This window comes from Medicago truncatula, chromosome 3 (assembly GCF_003473485.1).
Source record: "Medicago truncatula cultivar Jemalong A17 chromosome 3, MtrunA17r5.0-ANR, whole genome shotgun sequence".
Taxonomy (NCBI): domain Eukaryota; kingdom Viridiplantae; phylum Streptophyta; class Magnoliopsida; order Fabales; family Fabaceae; genus Medicago; species Medicago truncatula.
Genome location: NC_053044.1, coordinates 16,520,545 through 16,540,742, shown reverse-complemented (window position 1 = coordinate 16,540,742; position 20,198 = coordinate 16,520,545). Strand labels below are relative to the sequence as shown.

General features: G+C 37.9%; 1 protein-coding gene across 1 annotated transcript; it reads left to right on the top strand.

Annotated features, from left to right (window-relative positions):
- Positions 1-18,721: 18,721 nt before the first annotated feature.
- On the top strand, positions 18,722-19,417 carry LOC120579520 (secreted RxLR effector protein 161-like). The gene has a single exon (XM_039831936.1). It carries the CDS (start codon positions 18,722-18,724, stop codon positions 19,415-19,417), a length of 696 nt encoding a protein of 231 aa, XP_039687870.1.
- The last annotated feature ends 781 nt before the right edge of the window (positions 19,418-20,198 follow it).

The following is a 20,198-nucleotide window of genomic DNA, read 5'->3' as shown; positions in this document are numbered from 1 at the left end:
ATATGGTGCACTCGGGAGTTTTGACATTTTTCTCACTAAAACTTCAATTCTAAGCTCCCTATTCATCTTTTTAATCTAAAACTTGCTCCAGTCCTCTCTAAAATCATTTAGGTACATTAAACTAACCAAAATACAACTTATAACAACAATTTGAAAATCCAGAATTCCTCACAGGTACTCGCCACGGCGAGTCGTTCTGCTCGTGAGGCGAGCCATGAAGTTGCTCACTCGCCTTGGCGAACAAGGCTACTCGCGAGGTGAGCGATGAACTTCTGTACGGGCAGAATGCAGGTTTTTCCCAAAAATCCCATTTTCCTCCAATTCACTCCCCAAATTAGTTTACAGATACAGAACTAAGTACTATATGCAACCAGAACCTAATTCTAACATCAGAACAACAATCTCTACCCCAAAAACCATTAATTCATCACAAACCTATAATTCCCAATTCTCAGCAAAAACCTGTTAAACTCAAAATCAGAATTCAATACCTATACTACTGAAGTAAAACTCACCCTTACCTTAATTTTGCAGAAAGAATGCACAACAAAAATCAGTTCTTGGCTCTACTTGCTCTTCTCTCCCTTTTCTCCCAACTTGACAGTTTTCACGTAAAATGTTTCTGACTCTTTTCTTACTTTCTTAACTTCCTTCTTAACTTCCCTTTATTTCATTTTACTCCCCCTTAGTTCTAATAAATTCTAATAACTCCCCAAACTCCAAAATAATATTAATTTCTCACTTAATCCAATTATTATAAAAATAAACTATATAATAAAATATAACACACCACATACATCACCAATATTATTTAAAATCATATAAAAGACTCTAAATAAAACTAAAATAAATAAATCAACGACTAGTTACTCCACCCCAAACAACTTTCACTAGAGGTATGTCCTTGCCTCTCAACTTCTTCACCTCACGGTCCTCAATCCTCAACGGTAAGGTCTCAACTGTGAGGTTGTCCCTAACCTGTACATCATCCCTTGGAATAACATGCGAAGGATCTGCTACATACTTCCGAAGCTGCGACACATGAAACACATCATGCAAATTTGAAAGATGTGGTGGCAAACCAACTCTATATGCCACTGTTCCAACCCTTTCTGAAATCTGATACGGACCAATGAACTTTGGAGTCAAGGGCTTTTCTCCGCTTGTCATGGTAACTCTTCTGTCGACTCTGCGACGCCTTCATCTTTTCCCTTATCATCTTGATTTTCTCTGTAGTCTGATGAACTAAATCTGGTCCCAACACAACACTCTCTCCTGACTCAAACCAGCATAAAGGAGTCCTGCACCTCCGACCATACAAAGCTTCGAACGGTGCCATACTAAAACTCGAATGGTAACTGTTGTTGTATGTGAACTCTATCAACGGTAGGTGACTATCCCAAGCTCCACCTTGCTCAAGCACACACACTCTCAACAAATCTTCCAATGATTGGATCGTCCTCTCCTACTGACCATCTGTCTGGGGATGATAAGCCGAACTCAACCTCAACTTCGATCCCAAAGCATCTTGCAAACTCTTCCAGAACCTAGAAGTGAACCTCGGATCCCTATCCGACAAAATACTCGACGGTACACCATGTTATGAACTCTTGCAAACTCTTCACAATGTTATGAACATAAATCTCCGCCAACTGTGCTACCGGATAACTGATATTGATCGGAATGAAATGCGCCGACTTCGTCAACCTGTCGACAATAACCCAAATGGCATCATGCCCTCTCGGAGTGTTCGGTAAACTTTTCACAAAATCCATAGAAATATTGTCCCACTTCCACTCTGGCACATCTAACGGTGTCAACAACCCTGCAGGCTTCTGATGGGATAAAACCGCAAGTGCACGGTTCTATCGAAGTAGTAAAAATAGAGTATCGTTCCGACTGGGAGTTATGAATTCAATTAACTTTAAATAATGATTAGACTTAAGGTTTAGAAGGTAGAAAGGTTTTGGTTTTTAATTAAAAGCAAATAATAAAAGAAAAGATAAAAGCCTTGGAATTATTGGTTCATCCTAATGACAAGTCCTTCACAAACCAAACTATTAAAATTATAACCTTATGTTAGACCTAATTTCTCAAGACAGTTTCTCTTTTGTTCCTCTAGCAACCAAGCCTATTTCGCTGACTTGATTACTATTAGATTTTGGTTCCTCTAACAACCAAGCCTATTTCGCTGACTTGATCATTATTAGTTCCCTTGAAGATCGAAACTATATGTCTCAAAGATTGTAAAGACTATTTCGCTGCCTTTACAATCTTTGTCTAAATTCACTTGTTCGAATATCAAAGCTCCACTTTCGTTTTATGAATTGATATTTGAGATGATGGATAAACAATTATCAAACCCTCCACTTTCGTTTCCACAGTTTGATAATGGTTGATCCATGTTAAAGCGGTGAATTTAGATAAGGAATTAGGGTTACATAAGATTAAGGTTTAAAGCTTGGTTTGATTAGGATTATGTCATTAGACTTATCCAACAATCCCAAGACAAGAGAAGTCTACTCACTAACGTTCATTGTAGACAAGGAGAAGAAGAGAGAAAACATAAAAGTAAATAACAAGAAAATAAAATGAACTTTTATTAGAAAGACAATTGTCACATATTGCATTCCAAGAAAAGATGAATATTTGTGATGGATAGCTACTCTATTTATAGCATACATTCGACTTAAAATCTAAGCGATTACATTACTGGAATGTTCCACAAGAAACTTAATGGGATAAAATAGAGTAGCTTAAAATCTAAGCAAAAGCAGCAAAAGTAACTCTGGAGGGTGGCACGGCCGTGCCAATGCTAGCACGGGCCGTGCCAAGCTTCTGACTTTGGGGAGACATATTTTTGTCTCTCAATCTTCGTATTTTCGCACCGAATCAGCTCCAAGTTCCTTTCTTTTGCTCCAAGACTCAATCCATCCAATATTCTTTCCTGAAATAAAATAAAATGCAATTTGTAGTAAACTATCCTAAAAAGGAAATAATACTAATATAAAATAATATAAAATCTAATTAAAACTAAACTAAATAACATATAAAAATAGGTAATAAATGACTCATCAAACTCCCCCACACTTGAATCTTTGCTTGTCCTCAAGCAAAAGGCATACATAACAGCAACAAAAAGATTGATATATGACAATACAAATAAAAGCTTATGTCTCATTCGAGGTTTCATTTCAATGTACACTAATCACAACTTCAAGTATTGCTTGTGAACCTATTCAACCCAACAACAAGTCTTAAGTGAGTGTGTGTGTGTAGTCCAACCCTTTTCTTGCTCCTGTATAAGATAGATATTATGAGGAACAGGTTCTAAACTTAACACTAAAGTGACCGAGAAAAATCCTTTCTTCATTTCATATAAGAGAGATGGGAGTTAGTTCAAATAGATTTGACAATTTAGATACTTGGGGGCTTGTAGATGCCTAGGGGCTATCATTTCACATTGGAAGTCCGCGAGGGGGTATCCTTTCCTCCAAGTTTCCATGATCACCCTAAGTAGTGCTACAACTTATTCATCTTCACTTAGGAAGTTCCTCTTTTTAGAGGGTTTAATTTAAGCACAATTTGTTTGAGAAGTCATCACCACATTTAGGAAGTCAGTGAGGGGGTATCCTTTCCTCCACGTGCTGGTGATATTCTTCTGCCCCATTTTGGTTTACACATTACAACACATTAGAATTATCAACACAGAAACTTATACTACTTTTACTTTGAGGATTTTTAAGGGTCCAAGTTACCATTAAAGTTAGAACGTGTTCCTTAAAATACCTATTCATACACTTACTCAAGGATTGCAACTAGGTGCTTTTCTCATTGGAGAATTTTCACAATAAAACTTGATGTGGGTATAGCAAGAACACTTACAACACAAGAAATCACTTTCATGTACAAGAAACGACCATTGAAGAGACAACAAAAAATTATGTCATAATAAAACAATAAAAACAAGCTGTTTATTCATGCCTTTTACAATAAAACAAAACAAAAGAATAAAGTTCAAGGGAGTTTGGAAACACTACGACTAAAGACACTTTATTAGGCTCCCCCCACACTTAGGAGAAGCATTGTCCTCAATGATTCAAAATAAGAGAAATAAAGAAGAAGAAGAAGAAGAAGAAGAAGAAGAAGAAGAAGGAGGAGGAGGAGGAGGAGGAGTAAGAGAAGAGAGGAAGAGGAAAGCTCACATTTTTCATTGCGTTCTATAGGGAGGACCTTGGAGGTGAAAATGGTGCATCATGTTCCAAAGCATTTGGTTATTTTCTTCGGATATGCGGTTGCTCCTTAGGACATCATTCCTTAGTCCCGACAATTCAACACCTTGCCTTAGTTGCTCGGTGCTTATCCTCTCGACCTCGGTATGCATCCATGCCCATCTTGCATTTTCATTGGTTTCTCCGGCATCATGGTCATGGTGCTCCTCATCATGGTGCAATTGTGCATCTTCCTTGCCTTCATCATCGTGTTCTCATGTACCTGTGGATCATCAACAACATAAAAGAAATTTTCTTCCACCTCGGTGTTAGTCCGAGATGTGTTAGAAAGTATAATCAAAATAGGCACATTGAGTTTGAATGTGTAGGACATGGGTGGACGGGGCTTAATGAAGTTCATAAAGATAAGGGTCTCTATGTTAAGCCTATTGTTTCCCTCAATGTTGTTAATCCCGTGGTCCTCACCCACTCCCAATTGCCTATCTATGTATGTGATGATACCACCCACACCTATCTCTCCCTACTATCAGACCTATTACCGACATGGGAAAGGTAATTAAGCAAGTAAAAGCATGTGTTAACGGGGTGGTCGTTAAGCATGGCCCACGACATGAAGAGTTCATCCGTCCTAGTGTTCCCCAATTCGGTCCTACCCCAAATAGTGCAAGTCATTACCCTTTGAAGGCACCTAAGCATCGAGTTGTGAATATTGCTTAGCTTTGTTTGAACGTGTGTTAAATTGCCTAAGGTCGGTGATATGCTCCCAAAAGGTGGCGGGTTGATAGTCAGCCGGCTTAAGACTTTGATCCCAAGAGTCGTGGATGAACCCTGCATTAGCGAAGCCCATCTCATCACAAAAGTGTTGAAGAGACATCTCGTAATCAATGTTCGTAAGCCGGAAAGAGATTCTATGATTAGGGTTATCAAAATTCATCCTATCCTTTGTAAAAACAATTGAACTTAAAAACTCATAGGTGAAATTTTCATAACCCCGCATAGGTCTTAACTTAGCAACCCACCAAGTCATAACTATCAGGGTACCTGCAAGGATGTAAAAGGTTTAGAGATGAGATTTTTATACCTATCCCTTTGCTTGTTGTCCTTGAATATGATGCCATGATTCTTTGTCGGTACTTGCTTCTTTGGGGGAGGTCCTCTTGAAGATGTTGCAACTTCTTTTCTACTTCTTTTGGAAGCCATAGCCTTGACCTTGGTTGGAGTTGGTGTGGTTTTGGTGAAGGTTGGGTTTAGTGATTGTTTTTGGTGGAAGAGGTTGGTTTAGTGATGGGGAGAAGGTTTAAGTGAGTTTTAGGGGTTGGGTTGTGGAAATTGGTGATGAATTTGGATGATTTTTGGATTGGGTGGATGAAAGTTGTTTTTTTTTTTTTGAATGAAAGGTTGTGGTTGGAATGGTTTTTGTGGTTATGAAGTGTTAGGAAACATGGTATCAGAGCCCACAAAACCGTGGATTGCCCCCACTTATAAACAAATTGTCAGGCCAACTCCTAACCGATGTGGGACTCTTAACACACCCCCTCACGCTCAGGATTACACATCTGAAGCGTGAACATAAATGACGGGTGGCCCGATAACGGAAACCTGATAACAGGTGGCCCAAACAATCGTGAAGAGGCTCTGATACCATATTAAAAATCGTGGTTGGGCCTAACACAACCCCACAAAACCGGCTTGTGAGGTGAGGATTGCCCCCACTTATAAACAAATTGTCAGGCCAACTCCTAACCGATGTGGGACTCTTAACATGAAGGTTTTAGAGAGAACATGGAAGGATGAGAGATGTTTGGTTTGGTGAATGAGGGAAGAAAAATGAGGTTTAACCTTACCTGGGGTCGGAAGGATTCTGGAGGTTTGGGAGGGAGAAGCTACTAGATGACCTACATGAGGGATTTGAATCTCTAGCATTTTGTTGTGAGTACAAAGAGAATCTACTTTTGAGGAAAGCCTATCGAGAGAGTCCTTCAAATTTCTAGCTTGGATTTCAAATTCTTTGTTGTGCCTAGAGTTATCTAATACAAGATTTTCTAGCAAAAGTTCCAAGTTAGATCTTTGAGGGACTCCTTGGTTATTTTCAAAACCAGGTGGTGTTGTTTGTTGTCCAAAAAGATTTTGAGGGGTTTGAAAAAATTGATCGTTCCTAAACCCTTGATTATATTGAGCGTAGTTTACTTGCTCAGGACTTCTAACAACACTACCTAGTTGACCAGCATGACCAAATATTCCATAACAAGGAGGCAAAACAGGGGAAGGAGTCCAAGGATAGTAGTTTTGAGCCATGTCATTAGACTTATCCAACAATCCCAAGACAAGAGAAGTCTACTTACTGACGTTCATTGTAGACAAGGAGAAGAAGAGAGAAAACATAAAAGTAAATAACAAGAAAGTAAAATGAACTTTTATTAGAAAGACAATTGTCACATATTGCATTCCAAGAAAAGATGAATATTTGTGATAGATGGCTACTCTATTTATAGCATACATTCGACTTAAAATCTAAGCGATTACATTACTGGAATGTTCCACAAGAAACTGCGGGCTAAAATAGAGTAGCTTAAAATCTAAGCAAAAGCAGCAAAAGTAACTCTGGAGGGTGGCACGGCCGTGCCAAGCTTCTGACTTTGGGGAGACATATTTTTGTCTCTCAATCTTCGTATTTTCGCACCGAATCAGCTCCAAGTTCCTTTCTTTTGCTCCAAGACTCAATCCATCCAATATTCTTTCCTGAAATAAAATAGAATGCAATTTGTATTAAACTATCCTAAAAAGGAAATAATACTAATATAAAATAATATAAAATCTAATTAAAACTAAACTAAATAACATATAAAAATAGGTAATAAATGATTCATCACAAGGCTCAAGTCTCTAAACTGTTCTAGCAATTCAAATTCCTTCACCATCAAAGCAGACATATGCAATGTCTTCCTGCTCAGCGCATCAGCAACCACATTGGCTTTACCAGGATGGTAATTCAAGCCAAAATCATAATCCTTCAATAGCTCTAACCATCTTCTCTGCCTCATGTTCAATTCCTTCTGATCAAATAAATATTTCAAGCTTTTATGATCACTGAACACCTCAAATCTGGAACCGTACAAATAATGCCTCCAAATTTTTAAAACAAACACCACCGCAGCCAACTCTAGATCATGGGTAGGATAATATTTCTCATGTATCCTCAATTGCCTAGAAGCATAAGCTACCACCTTACCATCTTGCATCAAAACACCACCTAATCTCAGCTTAGATGCATCACAGTAAACAAATGGTTCTTCCGGTTTAGGTAAAATCAAAATAGGAGCAGTCGTCAATCTTCGCTTCAATTCAATGAAACTACTCTCACACTGAGCATCCCACACAAAAGACTTACCCTTACAGGTCAACTGAGTCAACGGAAGTGCCAACTTCGAAAATCCCTCAATAAACCTGCAGTAATAACCAGCCAAACCCAAAAAGCTTCTGATTTCAGTTACTGACTTCGGAGTCTCCCATTGTGATACTGCATCAACTTTCGATGGATCAACTGCAATACCACTACCAGAAATAATGTGACCCAGAAAACTCACTTCACTTAACCAGAACTCACACTTTGACAACTTAGCATACAACTTCTTTTCTTTCAAGACTTGCAATACAATCTTCAGATGCTCTGCATGCTCCTCTTCAGTCTTACAATAGATCAAAATGTCATCAATAAACACCACCACGAATTTATCTAGAAAAGCATGGAAAATTCGGTTCATATACTCCATGAACACACGAGCCGCATTAGTAACACCGAAAGGCATCACCTTGTATTCGTAATGTCCATATCGTGTCCTAAAGGCCATCTTCTGCATATCCTCATTCTTCACCTTAATCTGATGGTAACCCAACCTCAAGTCAATCTTGCTGAACACCTTTGCACCCACTAACTGATCCATTAAGTCATCAATTCTCGGAAGTGGATACCTATTCTTTATCGTAACTTTGTTCAACTGGCGGTAATCAATGCATAATCTCATGCTACCATCCTTCTTCTTAACTAACAACACCGGTGCTCCCCAAGGTGAAACACTTGGTCTTACAAACTTCTTATCAAGCAAGTCCTCCAACTGTTTCTTCAATTCAGCTAACTCCGAAGCTGACATACGATAGGGTGCCATTGACACCAGCTTTGTTCCTGGAACAAGGTCAATTGAAAACTCAACCTCCCTTTCTGGTGGCACATCAGGAATCTCATCAGGGAACACTTCTGGAAATTCATTCACCACTGGCAACCTGTCAATCACAGCTTGATTTTCTAACGACAAATATGCCATTAAAGAATACATCAAAATTCCATCACGTTCTAGCTGTTTCATCTGTTTTGTAGACAAGAACTCAACTTCACCTTCTTATTCAGCAGAAGAAAAATGCACCGTCTTACTAAAGCAATTGATATGAACTCGGTTATACTCTAACCAATTCATTCCAAAAATAACATCCATACCCGTCAACGGCAAACACACTAAGTCGACTACAAAGTCTCTACCAAACATAGACAATGGACATCTCAAGCAAACAAGAGAAGTAGTTACTGAACCCTTAGCTGGAGTTTCAACAACCATTTCTCCTTTCATATCAGATACATCCAAACCCAACTTATAAGCACATTCAATAGCAATGAAACAATGAGTAGCACCAGTATCTATAATAGCAATTAAAGGAGTACTATTAAAGAAACAAGTACCTCTGATAAGTCGGTCCTCATTAGTAGTCTGCGTACCAGTCAAAGCAAACACTTTCCCACCGGTTCTAGCCTTCTTCGGCTGAGTACACTGTGAACTGATATGACCTTCTTCGTTGCAGTTGTAGCAAACAATGTCCCCACACTTACATTCAGCTAGTGTGTGTCCTTTCTGACCACACCTAAAACACTTCCTCTCATCTCTACCACAAGCATTGCTTTTATGGCCTTTTTCACCACACTTGAAACAAACAATTTCAACAGGAGCATCTCTCCTCTTGGGCCTCCTCTCATCATTCATCCTCTGCTTTCCTTTGTCAGCAGGAGCACTGTATGGTTTAGGACGACTATGATGTCCCTTACCCCTTCGCTCACTCATCACCTTGTAATGAGCTTTGGTGTCTTCCTCATATATCCTGCAGCTGCTTACCAACTCAGAGAAAATTCTAATCTTCTGATACCCAATAGCTCTTTTGATATCAGCCCTCAGCCCATTTTCAAACTTAATACACTTGGAGAATTCAGCTGTCTCCGCACTGTAATGGGGGTAGAACTTAGCAAGTTCCACGAACTTTGCAGCATACTCCGTAACGGACATATCTCCCTGCTTCAATTCCAGAAACTCAATTTCTTTCTTACCCCGAACATCTTCCGGGAAATACCTACTCAGGAACTCTTTCCTGAACACAGCCCAGGTTACCACAGCTCCATCCTGCTCCAGCACAGGCAGCATACTTATCCACCAGTCATCAGCCTCTTTCGCTAACATGTGCGTCCCAAACCGCACCTTTTGCACCTCAGAACACTGCATGACCCTGAAAATTCTTTCCACCTCCTTAAGCCACTTCTGGGCACCATCAGGATCATACCTACCTTTGAATGTTGGTGGATGATTCCTCAAGAAAGTCTCCAACATCCTAGTCCCATCATTACCAGCTTCAGCTTTCGGTTGCTGTTGAACAGCTTGAGCCACAGCCTCAAGTGCAGCAACAAGAGCAGCATCACTACTACCAGTCATCTCAAGGTTATACATAAGAAACAACAACTTAGCACAATCAACAAAACAACATTAAAGTTGACACTCTATCCTAGGTGGCTCAACACGACTCTACTACTTGGCCAGACGGACCAACCTGCTCTGATACCAATTTGTAACACCCCGTTACCCAAAAGTAAATTAATAATAAATAAACACACAACATCAGAGTACAATCCAACGGGCATGTCACACTACTTTTTCAAAATTCCTTAAATAGAATATAAAAATCTATTTATTAAACATCCATTGAAATCATCATTTATTTAGCAGCGGAATATTATCATCAAAACAACAACAACTGTTTAAACCTCGAAAATAAAATCGTGGCATAAAGCCTTAACAACATAATTCAACCGACATAGGGCCACAACATCAAGTTCCAAAATAAGATACATAAGGAATGAAATGCAAATAAAGTAAACCCATCCTGAATGTATCAGAGCCCTAGACACGATACTTGAGCCACCACCGACTACTCAGGATCACCTGCAAGTTACCCATAGGAAGGGCAACATTTTCAAGCAGAAGGGGTGAGATTGACAACAATTAAATATAGATATTAAAATTCATCAATTGAATCTAACACCCTAAATATAATCAGTTCATCATCATCAAATCAATTCATAATAAATGTATAAATGTATACTCATCAAACAACATCATCATCATCAAATGGCAATTATAACTAACAACACCGACTCATGCAAATGACATGACGACACCGACTCATGCAACTGACATGACAACACTGCTAAGACAACACCTTAGACTTCTCAATAAATGCAAATATGCATGTGGTACCATAATCAGGGCCGAAGCCCTCACCATTGTTTGAATGGTTAAAGCATTCATCAGGACATAAGTCCTCACGCTTTGAACGACAAAGCGTTCCAGGGCAGAAGCCCTCCAATCAATAACAAACATCATAGTCAATTCAATAAATCCAGAAAATTGCATAATTAGTCATAATCATGCTTAAACATCAATGTCAAACATCACCATGCCAAAACAGAATCAACAATTCAAAATACTGGGCAACTCGCCTCGCGAGCACATCTGCTCGCTATGGCGAACTCAGGAAACGGGTTGCTCGCCATGGCGAGTTCAAGGTGAACTCGAGGCGAACGAAAATATGGTGCTCTCGGGAGTTTTGACATTTTTCTCACTAAAACTTCAATTCTAAACTCCCTATTCATCTTTTTAATCTAAAACTTGCTCCAGTCCTCTCTAAAATCATTTAGGTACATTAAACTAACCAAAATACAACTTATAACAACAATTTGAAAATCCAGAATTCCTCACAGGTACTCGCCACGGCGAGTGGTTCTGCTCGCAAGGCGAGCCATGAAGTTGCTCACTCGCCTTGGCGAACAAGGCTACTTGTGAGGCGAGCGATGAACTTCTGTACGGGCAGAATGCAGGTTTTTCCCAAAAATCCCATTTTCCTCCAATTCACTCCTCAAATTAGTGTACAGATACAGAACTAAGTACTATATGCAACCAGAACCTAATTCTAACATCAGAACAACAATCTCTACCCCAAAAACCATTAATTCATCACAAACCTATAATTCCCAATTCTCACCAAAAACCTGTTAAACTCAAAATCAGAATTCAATACCTATACTACTGAAGTAAAACTCGCCCTTACCTTAATTTTGCAGAAAGAATGCACAGCAAAAATCAGTTCTTGGCTCTACTTGCTCTTCTCTCCCTTTTCTCCCAACTTGACAGTTTTCACGTAAAATGTTTATGACTCTTTTCTTACTTTCTTAACTTCCTTCTTAACTTCCCTTTATTTCATTTTACTCCCCCTTAGTTCTAATAAATTCTAATAACTCCCCAAACTCCAAAATAATATTAATTTCTCACTTAATCCAATTATTATAAAAATAAACTATATAATAAAATATAACACACCACATACATCACCAATATTATTTAAAATCATATAAAATACTCTAAATAAAACAATAAATAAATCAATGACTAGGGCGTTACAAAAATGATCCAGAGCGAGTTCGAAGATCGGCGGTCGATGAAGGCGACGATGTTGGTGTAGGCCCTAGAGGCCAATAGTTTATGTTAAACCTATCTTATGTATCATGACTTTTATTATTGAATAATATATGGCACTCTTTATTATATTTAGATAATGTTAATAAAGTCCTTAGAATAGATAGTTCGTGTAATAATATATTAAGTATGACTTAATCATGAGATTACACTATCTTATAGAACGCTATTCTTAAATGTATCCGTAGTCAAAGCTTTAATATGAAAAAGGATAATAATAAAGCGTCGAGACTATTATGTATGTAGACTGATGACCGCATCTCATGGGTCATAGATATGAGATATCAAGTCTATACATACATATAAATATTAGGAGTAATATTTATATTGGATTGACCCACTGTGAGAATACTACATAGTAAGTTATGAAATTGTCATAAGATATTCTCACAATGATAATAATGTATATCGCTCTTAGACCTGAAACCACTATGATCTCTAGATGTGGACTCAAGTGCTTTGTTGCCATTCTAACGTTGTCTGTAAAAGGATAACAATAACGTTGGTTGATGGGCACTTGATGAATCATGCTGAGGGTCATGAGTGTCCTAGATGGGATTTGTCCCTCCTCATAAACAGGAGATATATCTTTAGGCCTCTTGATGAAATATGACTACAAATATGCATGGCCATGCTGAACTAAGTCAATATAAGATATTGGACTTATTCGTTAAATAGTATATTTCGGAATCAAGATAAATGAACATTGATCTATACAAGGGTGACACTATCTATGCCTTGAGATCAATGAAGATATTGAGACAAAGGAGTAATTATACACATATGTATTATCATGAAAGGTTTCGTCAGATCACTTGACATTCTTGTCACTTGGGTATCAATGATGTGTTGCTAGATACCGCTCATTGTTTATGATATTAAATAATGGATTTAATATCATTGCCAACGTGACTAGAACCTAAAGGGTCACACACAAAGAGCAGTCAAAAGAGATATGTATAAGTACGACTTATATAAAGGGTGCGCTTAGTAAATAATGCTAATGATTTAGCAATATTTACTAAACTCGTATTGGGCTTAGTGAAGTCAAAAACGAGTCTGACTTGCAAAGCACATCAGGAGTTCTATAAATAGAACCCTAGTGCAATAGTTTACGGTGACGTTCTTTTGCAGAAACCCTAGTTCTCTGACTTCCGTCTTCTTGGCTAGCACCGAGGTTTTGGAGGAGCACTGTTCGTGTGGACTTGATAGAGGCTCTGCTATTTGCTTGGCTGTGATCGTGATTCTGGTTCGCAGATTCCACCGTTCGTTTTCAGACCAACCGTTCTAAGGTAACAATCGAATCACTGGTTCAATTTCCAATTCGTAATGATCCAAGGAAAGTAAATCGAAATTTTATTCCGCTGCTTATTCTGTTTATGACGATTTACCTTCAGACGATTGAGATCGATACAGTTTGTGAGATTTGATGATTGATGTAGTTTGTGAGCTTGAGAACGATTAAGAGCAAAATCGACTTGAAGATCTCTAAATCTATTTGAACAAAATATGAAGAACAAAATCGATTTGTGAGCTTGATGTTTGATTTGAAAATCGAAGATTGTTGAGGTGAGATTGATGAGGTTTGTGAGGTTTGAGATCAATGGAGTTTGTGAGATTTGAGATAGACGAAGTGTGAATTTTGAGTTTTATCGAGAAAAAGCGAGAGCGAGTGAATGGTATGTGTTTGTGAAAAAAAATTCCACTCTATTTGTAAGAAATATAACAATAATAATTATATCTATACCTATTAATCTATACCTATTAATAAAGACAATACTTTTCTTTTGGTGTAGCCTTTTTTAGTTCCAATTTTGCCCTGGAATAAGTCGGTTATATTACTTATATATCCTTTCACAATCACATTGAATTGAATGATTACTTCCGTGTCAGTTTCCTTCCCTTATCTTAACCCTCGAACTGAAAAAAATAGGAAAAACTATTCGTTCTTAAATTTCCTTTTGTGTGGGGGTGTGAGAGGCACAGCTCTGATCAAACTGTTGAACAAAGAACATTCAGGCAGTCAATTGGCATTGCGATTGTGGCACTGGAGTAAGCACTCTACATCTCTTAATACCCTTTCTCTCTTTCTCATATCTTTTTCACTTTCTCATTCACTTCCTTTTCTTTCTTTTTTTTTTTAAACCAAGTAAAATATCTCATGAATAATTTCAAGTTGGTTTGTTTGTGATTAATAATTTTTTATATTTTGTTTTTTTAGTACATGCGGCCTTTTCTTTTTGGTGTTTGATTATGCATAAATTGGGTACAGTTTGCATCTATATTAATTTTATTGTTGTTGCTAAGAATGTTGGCCCTAAATGATTTGTGGTCTTTCTCTCTATCCACTGACCGGGCAGCGGAACCCCCGGCTAATCTGCGTAGGATGATCACATGTCGAATTTTAATTTAATTTATTTAATTATAAGGAATAATTAATAATAATAAAAGTGTGTTTGTTATTATTATTGTCATGTGAATGATTATGGCCTTAGTCCTTTTATTTTATTTCTTTTGGATATTAAAATACGGCCTGCGTGCCGTGCCTTTCTTTTATATCTCTATTGTACATTCTCTTCTCATCCACTCCCTCATATGTAAAACGAGTTTTCTTCATATGTAATGTAAATAGAATACAAAGGAGGTAATAGGGCTCAAGACGTAGAAATAGTCCTGGAAGTCAAGCTTGGAGAAGCAAGGTCGTTTCTAGGATTAGTTTAGATTCTCTCATTGGCTTGAGAGAGTCATAGCGTTAGGATGGCCATAATCATGTCACTTTTATTTTGTATAAATGTTATGCATGTTTTGATTGGAGTGCGAATATATGTGATATATAAGCCGTGGTGAGGTGAGATGAAATTTTATAAAAATCCTTCAATTTAAATATTAAGTTTAAAGCTTTCCAAAAGTTTAACACCCTTCAAGACTAATATCGAATATGTGGGTTTTGCCTCCGTAAAGCGCATATTCTATACTAGTAAGTTGCGGTGCGGTAATCCAATTTATCCAAGTGTTATTCTTTTGGGTCAAACTTAACTAAATTAATTTTAATAAGATTAGAATAAATTTAGAAGCTATAATTGGACGACTTCTATATGATAGAATTGAATAAAGAGTTATTCCGCCAATTGATTTGAAAGTTGTATAAGATACAATTGGAAATGTTCCTACCTAAATAGCTAAGTTTTAAGTACAGCCCCCGTTGACTTAAAACAAGGTGAAATAAGGATTTCAATCCACTAGAAAATCTTCCAACGGGATTTTCCGAGTCAAATGTTTGTAGGTCATTTGATTTGAGTAAAATAGTGGGAGCGTATTTAATTAAAGACCAAATTAAATATTTTTCATGATACTTATTTTGCACATTTTAAATTGTAGATGGCCAATAACGCTTCCACAAACATTTTGCGATCCCTCATCGAAAAGGAAAAATTGACTGAAACAAATTTTATAGACTGGTCCCGTAACATGAGGATTGTCCTCACCCACGAAAAAAAATTGTATGTGCTGGATGGACCCATTCCTGAGGCACCTCCTGCTGGAGCTTCTGCGGCTCTAAGAAATGCTCATGCCAAGCATCTCAATGATTCCGTAGAAGTTTCATGCATCATGCTGGCTTCAATGACTCCCGAGCTGCAAAAACAGCATGAAGGGATGACAGCGTTCGATATGATCGAACATCTTAAGACTCTTTATGAAGAGCAAGCCAGGCATGAGAGGTTTGATGTCTCTAAAGCCCTGTTTTCCACCAAGCTGTCAGAGGGAGGTCCCGTAGGACCTCATGTGCTCAAAATGATTGGGTACTCTGAAAACCTAGCTCGTTTGGGATTTGTCCTTGATCAAGAGCTAGTCGTTGATCTTGTGCTGCAATCGTTGCCTGAAAGCTTCAACGGTTTTGTCCAGAACTTTCTAATGAATGATATGGACAAGACACTTCCACAGCTTGCAGCTATGTTGAGAACTGCTGAGCAAAACATGAAGGGAAAAGGAAAGGCTGCTGCCATTTTAATGGTTAATAATGGCAAGTTCAAAAAGCACCATAAGAAGCCTAATAAGTCTAAGGGAAATGGCAAAGGCAAAGCTGTTGCCAAGCCATCAACCAAAGCTTTGAAGCCTACTGGAGGCGTGGCTAAGGATGGTAAGTGCTTCTATTGCAACAACGCTGGGCATTGGAAGCGAAACTGTCCAAAGTATCTGGAAGATAAGAAGAATGGAAATGTTCCTACTACTTCTGCAGGTATTTTTGTTATAGAAATTAATATGTCTACTTCTACATCATGGGTATTAGATACTGGATGTGGTTCTCATATTTGTACTGATGTGCAGGGTCTGAGAAAGAGTAGAGCATTGGCAAAAGGCGAGGTCGATCTTAGAGTTGGCAATAGAGCAAAGGTTGCTGCTTTAGCTGTTGGAACTTATGTATTGACCTTACCTAGTGGTCTTTTACTTAATTTAGAAAACTGCTATTATGTACCTGCCATTAGCAGGAATATCATTTCAATTTCTTGTTTGGACAAGGCTGGTTTTTATTTTACAATAAAGAACAAATGTTGTTCCGTTTATTTGGATGATATTCTTTATGCTAACGCAAATTTGAGTAATGGACTTTATGTCCTAGATCTCGATATGCCTATCTATAACATTAATACTAAAAGGTTGAAACCTAATGAGTTGAATCCAACTTACCTTTGGCATTGTCGTTTAGGACATATAAATGAGAATCGCATTTCCAAACTCCATAAAGATGGATTTTTGGATTCTTTTGATTTCGAATCATATGAAACATGTCGATCTTGTTTATTGGGAAAAATGACAAAAGCTCCATTTACCGGTCAAGGTGAAAGGGCTAGTGATCTTTTAGGTCTCATACATACTGATGTGTGTGGACCCCTAAACATAACTGCTAGAGGAGGCTTTCACTACTTCATTACATTCACTGATGACTTTAGTAGATTTGGATATGTGTATCTAATGAAACATAAATCTGAATCATTTACTTTCTTCAAAGAATTTCAAAATGAAGTAGAAAACCAACTAGGCAAGAAAATCAAAATGCTTCGATCTGATTGAGGTGGAGAATATTTGAGCTTAGAGTTTGACAATCATCTTAAAGAATGTGGGATACTGTCCCAACTCACACCTCCTGGAACACCGCAATGGAACGGTGTATCTGAAAGGAGAAATCGAACCTTGTTAGACATGGTCCGATCTATGATGAGTCATGCTGAACTTCCAAACTTCTTATGGGGGTACACCTTATTAACTGCAGCTTACACACTTAACCGAGTTCCATCTAAAGCGGTAGAAAAGACACCATATGAGATATGGAATGGTCGAAAACCCAATGTGGGACATTTTAAGATTTGGGGTTGTGAAGCTTATATAAAACGACTTATGTCTACTAAGCTTGAACAAAAATCTGAAAAATGTTTCTTTGTGGGATATCCTAAAGAAACTAGGGGATACTACTTTTACAAACCACCTGAGGGCACAATTGTTGTTGCCAGAACTGGAGTCTTCCTTGAGAAGGATTTTGTCTCCAGGAGAATCAGTGGGAGCAAAGTAGATCATGAAGAAATTCAAGACCCATAGAGTACTGAAATACCGGTAGAGGAACAAGGACAGGATACCCAAACTGTTATGACAGAAAATCCTATCCCAGTAACACAAGAACCACGTAGGTCTAGCAGGATACGTCAAGAACCCGAAAGATATGGGTATCTCATATCTCAAGAGGGTGATGTAATGCTCATGGACCAAGATGAGCCTGTGACTTACACGGAGGCCATAACTGGCCCCGAATCTAAGAAGTGGCTTGAAGCCATGAAATCTGAAATGGATTCCATGTACACAAATCAAGTTTGGAACTTGATTGATGCACCTGAAGGAATTAATCCTATAGGATGCAAGTGGGTTTTCAAAAAGAAAATTGACATGGATGGAAAGGTTAGTACCTACAAAGCGCGACTGGTTGCTAAAGGCTTCAAACAAATTCATGGTGTAGACTATGATGAAACCTTTTCACCAGTTGCAATGATTAAATCCATTCGGATCTTACTTGCCATCGCTGCATATCACGATTATGAAATCTAGCAAATGGATGTCAAAACTGCTTTCCTTAATGGAAATCTTCTTGAGGATGTGTACATGACACAACCTGAAGGTTTTGGCGATCCTAAAGCAACCAAAAAGGTATGCAAGTTGCAGCGATCAATCTATGGATTGAAGCAAGCTTCTAGAAGTTGGAATCTTCGCTTTGATGAAACTGTACAACAGTATGGATTCATTAAAAATGAAGATGAGCCTTGCGTTTACAAGAAGGTTAGTGGGAGCATAGTTTCATTTCTGATTTTATATGTAGATGACATATTATTAATCGGAAATGACATCCCTACACTACAAGAAATCAAAACTTGGTTAGGGAAATGCTTTTCTATGAAAGACTTAGGTGAAGCCTCCTATATATTAGGAATCAGGATCTATAGAGATAGATCACAAAGATTGCTTGGCTTAAGTCAGGGTACATATATAGACAAAGTCCTGAGACGGTTCAATATGCATGATTCCAAGAAAGGATTCATTCCTATGTCGTCAGGATTAAATCTATCAAAGAATCAATCCCCTTCGACTAATGACGAAAGGGATCGAATGCGTGATATCCCATATGCTTCAGCAATTGGTTCTATCATGTATGTTATGATATGTACTCGACCAGATGTCTCGTATGCTTTAAGTACTACGAGCAGATACCAGTCTAATCCTGGCAACGATCATTGGATTGCTGTCAAGAATATCCTTAAGTACTTGAGAAGAACTAAGGATACCTTCTTGGTCTATGGAGGTCAAGAAGAGCTCTCTGTAATTGGTTACACTGATGCTAGTTTTCAGACCGATCATGATGACTTTAGATCGCAATCTGGATATGTGTTTTGCTTAAATGGCGGTGCTGTGAGCTGGAAAAGTTCAAAGCAAGAAACAGTCGCTGATTCTACAACTGAAGCCAAGTATATTGCTGCATCCAATGCCGCAAAAGAAGCTGTTTGGATTAAGAAATTCATTTCTGATCTTGGAATAGTTCCGAGTATTGTGGATCCCATTGAATTACTATGTGATAACAATGGTGCAATCGCACAAGCCAAAGAACCTAGATCTCACCAGAAATCCAAACACATACAAAGGCGTTATCATCTTATTCGAGAGATTATCAAAAGAGGAGATGTTAAAATATGCAAAGTACCAACATTGGACAATGTCACTGACCCACTTACTAAAGCTCTTGCCCAACAGAAGCATGATGGTCATACTAGATCTATGGGTATTAGGTTTATGCCTAATTGGCTCTAGTGCTAGTGGGAGATTGTTGGTGTAAGCCCTAGAGGCCAATAGTTTATGTTAAACCTATCTTATGTATCATGACTTTTATTATTGAATAATATATGGCACTCTTTATTATATTTAGATAATGTTAATAAAGTCCTTAGAATAGATAGTTCGTGTAATAATATATTAAGTATGACTTAATCATGAGATTACACTATCTTATAGAACGCTATTCTTAAATGTATCCGTAGTCAAAGCTTTAATATGAAAAAGGATAATAATAAAGCGTCGAGACTATTATGTATGTAGACTGATGACCGCATCTCATGGGTCATAGATATGAGATATCAAGTCTATACATAGATATAAATATTAGGAGTAATATTTATATTGGATTGACCCACTGTGAGAATACTACATAGTAAGTTATGAAATTGTCATAAGATATTCTCACAATGATAATAATGTATATCGCTCTTAGACCTGAAACCACTATGATCTCTAGATGTGGACTCAAGTGCTTTGTTGCCATTCTAACGTTGTCTGTAAAAGGATAACAATAACGTTGGTTGATGGGCACTTGATGAATCATGCTGAGGGTCATGAGTGTCCTAGATGGGATTTGTCCCTCCTCATAAACAGGAGATATATCTTTAGGCCTCTTGATGAAATATGACTACAAATATGCATGGCCATGCTGAACTAAGTCAATATAAGATATTGGACTTATTCGTTAAATAGTATATTTCAGAATCAAGATAAATGAACATTGATCTATACAAGGGTGACACTATCTATGCCTTGA